Here is a 6,934-nt window from a genome sequence, read left to right on the forward strand (position 1 = left end):
AAAGTATTATTGTTATTAATTTTATTACGACTTTATTGTCGTAATAACAAATAATAGAAAAAGCTCTAGCTTGGCCCTGATACTCAGTCAAATGGCAGAAACGGGAAAATCCCGAGTCCTGAAAGTTTTCTTTTTTCTCCAGGTGTTAAAGTTGAGGTTAGGTTCTGATGACGGGTCTCTGCACCCTGCTGGTATGAATCTCAGTCAGAACTGTTTCTTCCCAGAACCAATCTCAGATTCTCCAGAACCTTCTTTCAGGTTCAGACTGTTTGATTCAATCCTTCTCATTTTTCCTGTTTGGAGACCTGAAGCGAGCAGCGTTTCCTCTCTCCTCTCCTGTTCTGACGGGATGATGCGTTGGCGGTCCATTAAGAGATTCTGTTCTGGTTCTGTTAGGATTTTGGACCTCAGATGCAGATATGTTGGTCACACCCACTTCCTCCAGACTAGTTTGTTATCTCCTGCTGCTGGTTTACCTGAGGAACATGTTTGTGACTTGATTCTGATCCAGATGCTGATGAAGTCCATTAATGATGCCTCATTCATCAAAGATTATTTATTTCTGCTTCTGCAATTGCAGAGAAGGGTGTTTGAATTCTCTCTGCTTGGTTCTGGTGTTTCCAGAGTGGACGGTTCTCCTCAGGATCCGGATGTTCTGCTCCGGAAGCTGATGGATGCTGAAGCTGCTGCATCTGCAGCTGCTCAGCAGGTCTCTGCTCTGAAACAGTCCGTCTCTCAGCTCTTCAGCTCGGGTGGAAATGTGAGTTTCTGCTCCATATCTGAGCGAAGACATGAACCCGCTGCGTTTGCTCTGAACCGTTTCTTTCCCGCTGCAGAAGTTGTCGTCTTCGGGTTTGGCCCATCAGAAGGACCTGCTGCTGAAGAAACTGGAGACGTTTGAGGCCACGAACCGAACTCTGAGGCAGCTCCTCAGAGAGCAGAGGGAGTCCCAGGTAACACCGGAGGAACCGGGAATAAAAAAGCTTTTTCACAATTTGTCCAGTTCCACAAACTTTAATCCATTTTTATTTGGATATTTGCTGCAGAAAAACTCAGAACAGAAACTAGTGCAGGGAGAAGGGAAAAAAACAACAGTTTACAAAGTTTATGACCAAAAACCTCTGCAAGTTTTTCAGAGAACAATGGAGAACAACCATCAGCGTGCTGATCAGGGAACCCAGCAGATCAGGGATTTTTTTTGTTCTAAAACAACCTTCCAGGCTTTGAATATCTGAGTTCAAATCAGTTCTTTTTCTGAAGGAGGATGGACCACCTTTGGTGGAAATGAAAAGTCGTGTTCGCCACCTAAGCTGAGATATTTTTGTTGGAAACTTGAAAAATTGTGGAAAAAACTTTGCAGGGTGTCCATTTGTGTTTCACAGTTCGATGTACTGAACTCCTCATCCAGAATCAGAACCTGGACATGAACTGTTCTCGTTGTTTGTGGTTTGGTTCTGAGCAGATGGAGTCCATCGGACTGTCAGAGCAGAAGGAGGTTCTACTGAAGAGGCTCGCTGACACAGAGGCAGAAAAAGCTGTGAGTTCTAACGGTTAAGATCTGGACCACAAATGTGTTTTCCTTCATCCTCATCTGCAGCGTCGCTGAAGTTCTGTCAGAAACTTATGATGATGGGGCGTAGAAAACGGCGTGTTAATCTGGGATTTTAGAGCAGATTCAAAAGGTCCTGCAAACTCAAAAATGAGATGAACACAAACGCAAAAAAAAACGAATGCAAAGGAAAAAAAGCGGCAAAGGAGAAAAGCTGTAATCGCAAGAAATTAAGAGGAAGAAGATGCTGTGATCTGCGAAAAAGAAAAGCTGGAAAATAGCTTATTGAAGTGCTTCAGACCACTAGGGGGAGACAATCAGAAAGAGATTTGAGCATCTAAAAATGAATGATGTCATAAAACTTTGAGAATAAAGTCATAAAATTACGAGAATAAAGTGTAATGTTATGAGAATAAAGTCGTTAAGTTACGAGAATAAGTTCGTAAAGTTACGAGAATAAAGTCGTAAAATTACGAGAATAAAGTCGTAAAATTACAAAAAAAAGTTGTAATATTGCGAGAATAAAGTGCTAAAATTTGAAGAACAAAGTCACAACATTACGAGAATAAAGTCGTAAAAATATGAGAATTAAGTCGTAATATTACGGGAAACAAATCGTAATATTACGAGAATAAAGTCATAAAATGATGAGAATAACGTGTTTTATGACAACTCTTACAAGAAGCATTTTTTTTTCAACTTTATTCTCGTAATAAGAAAAATAGAAAAAGCTCCTTATTGCATGCGCTAATAAAGTTTGCATTTGTAATTTAGCGCGTCTTTAAATATGTAATGTCTGTGTTTTGGTCTTAAATGAATTGATGATCATCTCCCCCTAGTGGTCTGGAGAACTTTATTTCAGTTTTTTTTTTATTTGCCTTTTTCTTAATATTTTCAGACAAATTGATCTCTCATATTTAAGCTATAGTCTGCTGTTGAGAAGATTATGAGAATTCAGTCATAACATTATGAGAATAATGCTATAAAACTAAGAGAATAATGTCGTGACATTACAAGAATACAGTCATAAAATTTCGAGAATAAAGTCGGAACTTTACAAGAAGTCGTAATATTAGGAGAATAAAGTTGTAACATTATGAGAATAAAGTAATAAAATTACGAGAATAAAGTCGTAAAATTAAGAGAATAAATTCACAAAAAGAATAGTCATAGAATTATGAGAATAAAGTCGTAACATTATGAGAATAAAGTTGTAATGTTATGAGAATAAAGTCATAAAATAACGAGAATAAAGTCATAATGCTATGAGAATAAAGTCATTAATTTACGAGAATAAAGTCATAAGATTACGAAAATAAAGTCGTAATGTTACGAGAATAAGTTCGTAAATTTACGAGAATAAAGTCATAAAAGTATGAGAATTAAGTCATAATATTATGAGAACAAAGTCATTAAGTTACGAGAATAAAGTCATAAGATTACGAGAATAAGTTCGTAATGTTACGAGAACAAGTTCGTAATGTTACGAGAATAAGTTTGTAAAGTTACGAGAATAAAGTCGTAAAGTTACGAGAATAAAGTCGTAAAGTTACGAGAATAAAGTCGTAAAGTTACGAGAATAAAGTCTTAAAATTACGAGAATAAAGTTGTAATATTACGAGAATAAAGTCGTAAAATTAGGAGAACAAAGTTGTAACATTCCGAGAATAAAGTCGTAACATTACAAGAATAAAGTCGTAATATTACGAGAATAAAGTCGTAAAAATATGAGAATAAAGTCGTAATATTACGAGAATAAAGTCGTAAAATTATGAGAACACAGTTGTAATATTACGAGAATAAAGTCGTAAAAATATGAGCATAAAGTCGTAAAAATATGAGAATAAAGTCGTAATATTATGAGAATAAAGTCATAAAATTATGAGAATAAAGTCATAAAATTACGAGAATGACGTATTTTATGACAACTCTTACAAGAAGCATTTTTTTTTCCAACTTTATTCTCGTAATAAGAAAAATAGAAAAAGCTCCTTATTGCATGTCCTAAAAAAGTTAGCATTTGTAATTTAGCGTGTCTTTAAATATCAGGGCCATAGTGTGTAAAACGGCTTTTCTTTCTTTCTTCACTCCTATTTCTTAATATTTTCAGACAAATTGATCTCTCATATTTAAGCTACTCAGGGACCTTCTGCCGTTGAACGTGTTTCTTTTCACTGTGAGGTGCGGATATGTGACCTCCCTGTCCTTTTTTTTTTTTTTACCAGAACCTTCTTGAGAAGCTTCAGGAGAAAGACAGGGAGCTTCATCAGCTCTCCAACCTGCTGGACTCAGAGAAGGTATCAGGACTAAAACGCATCCAAACCCAGATGAGGCCTGGTTATTATATTGTCTTCTGTTTTTTTATTTTAAATGCAGGTAAATGCTAAGAGCTCAGCAGATTTGTCCAGGACTCTGGAGTCAACCAGAGCTCATCTCCAGGGACAGTTACGCAGCAAAGAAGCAGAAAACAACCGACTCAGCGTTCAGATAAAGGTCAGCTGGAGTTCTTTGACCCGTAGAGGTTTACTTCTACAGCGACCCATGAACTGAGCTTTGCTCCTCCAGAACCTGGAGCGGGCAGCCAATCAGCAGAGGGCAGAGATGGATCATGTGACGGAGCAGCTGAACCGACTGAAGCAGGAGGCGCTGGAGGATCGGGAAGCTCTGAAACGAGCCACCAAAGCTCAGAAACATCGAGCGGCGCGCAGTGAGGACGCTGCAGGACAGCTGAGCGTGCAGCTGCTGCAGATGGTGGGACTGATGCTCCTCCTGATGTCCCCCCACCTGTTAGTAAACCCACCCTGGTTAACTCTGAGGCTGTGTCCAGCAGGAGAAGCAGGTGGATGAAGCTCTGGCAGCAGCTGAGGTCTGGCAGCGCCGACACGCAGAGGAAGCCAAGGAGAAAGGTCAGCTGGAGATGGAGCTGAGTCTGCTGAACAGGTAACTGGATCCAAACCATGTTCAGATGTTTGGTTCCAAAGGAGAACAAAGAGAGAGGCTGAAAATCTGAGCAACAAGAGAAAAACATGTAGATTTATTCCAGGACGGATTAAAATCCTCCATAATGTAGGCTTCATGTTGTTGTTTCCATTTGTTCTTCCTCCTCTCGTGATCCGAATTTTCCAACTTTGGAATGTTTTCTTTTGTGTTCTATCAGCCGGATCTCGGAGCTGAGCGAGCAGCTGCAGAGCGTGCAGGAAAGGGGTCGATCGGAGAGGGAGGCGTTGCTGGATCGCCTGCATGGAGTGACCGCAGAGAACGCTGCTGCTAAACTGGAGAACCAGAACCTAAAGGTAGGGTGGATATGATCTGAGCTCCGCTTCTGGATCTCCTCCTGATCTCTGAAGGCATAAAACGTTGGGTCTTTGCGCAGGCCTCGGCATCTGCAGCGGAGGAGAAGCTGAGCTTGTCTCAGTCAGAGCTTCAGCAGGTCAAAGCCACCATCAGGCAGTATGAGGCTCTGCTGGACAGCTATAAGATCCAGGTACTGGAGGTTCTGTAGAAGTTCCGCTGAGACCAGAACCAGCAACGCTCAGGGTTTATTTCCTGTCCAACAAACTCTGCAGGTCGGGAAAACCCGGGCCGAAGCCGAGCAGTGCTCTTCCCAGGTGGCTCAGGCAGAGCGGGAGGCCCAGTCGGTGAAGGAGGAGCTGGAGAAGGAGATCGAGGAGGTGCGCAGGGAGCTCCTGGGTCGGCTTTCGGACCTGGAGGCTCTTCCGGAGTCTTTGCGGCGCTGCCAGCTGCAGCTGCAGGACGCTCAGGATCAGGAACGTCTCCTGGAGAGACGGAACGTGGAGCTCAGCACCAACCTGACGGAGCTCCGTCTGAAGGTCACAGCAGGTTTCTGCTTTAAACTCAGTAGAACATCTCCACATGATCAGCTGCAGCACACGATGGACATCATCTCTGCTCATCTCTCACTGAGATTCTGCATTTTCACAGATGGAGACCCAGGGACACCAGATGGATCTCCTGAGGCAGAAGAACAAAGTTCTGATGGAGGAGAACCAACAGCTTCAGCTCAGAGCGGAGTCTCTGGACCGGTCAGTGACTTCCTCATTCAGAACAAACACTAAACTCACATGTTTGAGAACTTTGCTCTTTTTGTGTGAAAAAGCTGCTAGAAAGATTCAGCAGCCTTCAGCCTGAACCGAATCCTGGTCCGACCATTAGCTCCAAGTCCTGTTCCCTCTCCTGTCATCCATCAGGAAGCTGGAGGAAGTTTCCAGCCAGAACTCTGACCTTCTAACCGTCATCTCCAAACGCAACAAGACCATCCGCAGCAACCAGCTCTCCCTGGAAGAGAAGACGAGAGAATGTTCCCTGCTGAGCCGGAAGCTGGAGGCGGCTCTGGACGACGCCCGCCAGCAGGTGTCTACACGGCCCGCCGTCTCTGAGCCGAAAAACGGAGGATAAAACCACAAAACGACCTGGGGAAAAAAATCAGGAATAAGAATCTGTAATCAGTCAACATAGAACCGGAAAAAAAGAGAAGGAAAAACGGTCAGACTGGAAAAAAATTGAAATATAGAAGTTTTTTTTCTTAAAATAAGGAGGTAAAAGAGACATTTTGCCAAAGGAACAAGACAATTTACACTTAAAATAAGAAAACACAATTGCATTGTGTTATTTCAAGTGCATTTTATCTAATTATCTTATTTTAAGAGTAAAAATATTAATTCAATTGGCAAACTATCTCATTTACCTGCCTCAAATTAAGGTTAAATGCACTTCATTTAAGAAATTCTTACTTATGTCTTGATCGTTTTTCCAGTGCAGAATTTGGCTAAAGTTTAAAATAAATTTAATGTGATAAAACCTAGAATACATCAGGAACAAATTCATGTTAAAATGACAAACAGGAATAAAACCTGGAAGAATTTGATATGAAAACAGCAACTAAAGGATTTAATCTTAACAGATTTAACTTAAAACTACAAAAAAGGACAAACTCAGGAAATATGTAGATTAGAAAGTAAAATTAAAATTTGAATGAAACCACGACTGAAACAGTTAATCAGATTAATCGACTATTGAAATAATCTAATTTAGTAATCGATTAATCATTATCTGGAGTATAGAGACTGTAAAATATGCAGTAACTATACCAAGATTGTAAAAACAAAATATGTAAATATTTTGCATTTAGGTTAAAAAAACTTTTTGTCTGTCAATATTCTCTATCCAGAACTCCTCAAGTGGAAAAGTTTTAGTTTCACCTGGTTTAGTTTCATAAAAAAAAATCTTCTTTAAGGAACCGTTGGCTATTCGATTATTAATCAGAAAATATTAATCAACAGATTAAGTTTGCAAAATATTCGTTAGTTGCAGTCCTAGATGAAACCACAATAAAATTCTGATAGAGGTTTGAGAAAATTGAAACAA

The 6,934-nt window shown here is 40.2% G+C and overlaps 1 protein-coding gene across 1 annotated transcript in view; it reads left to right on the forward strand.

The window, feature by feature from the left end:
• Nucleotides 1-6,934, forward strand: part of LOC107093924 (outer dense fiber protein 2-like) — a 16,204-nt gene that overhangs the window by 6,641 nt on the left and 2,629 nt on the right. Inside the window, exons 5-16 of the mRNA XM_015389272.1 lie at nucleotides 143-760; nucleotides 837-953; nucleotides 1,463-1,537; nucleotides 3,775-3,846; nucleotides 3,926-4,042; nucleotides 4,115-4,300; nucleotides 4,380-4,489; nucleotides 4,707-4,842; nucleotides 4,923-5,033; nucleotides 5,116-5,379; nucleotides 5,492-5,592; nucleotides 5,758-5,920. Of these exons, the coding sequence (XP_015244758.1) occupies nucleotides 143-760; nucleotides 837-953; nucleotides 1,463-1,537; nucleotides 3,775-3,846; nucleotides 3,926-4,042; nucleotides 4,115-4,300; nucleotides 4,380-4,489; nucleotides 4,707-4,842; nucleotides 4,923-5,033; nucleotides 5,116-5,379; nucleotides 5,492-5,592; nucleotides 5,758-5,920 (2,070 nt within the window). The remainder of the gene's footprint in view (nucleotides 1-142; nucleotides 761-836; nucleotides 954-1,462; nucleotides 1,538-3,774; nucleotides 3,847-3,925; nucleotides 4,043-4,114; nucleotides 4,301-4,379; nucleotides 4,490-4,706; nucleotides 4,843-4,922; nucleotides 5,034-5,115; nucleotides 5,380-5,491; nucleotides 5,593-5,757; nucleotides 5,921-6,934) is intronic.

Source organism: Cyprinodon variegatus, unplaced genomic scaffold (genome assembly GCF_000732505.1).
Source record: "Cyprinodon variegatus isolate N-32 unplaced genomic scaffold, C_variegatus-1.0 Scaffold453, whole genome shotgun sequence".
Lineage (NCBI taxonomy): Eukaryota > Metazoa > Chordata > Actinopteri > Cyprinodontiformes > Cyprinodontidae > Cyprinodon > Cyprinodon variegatus.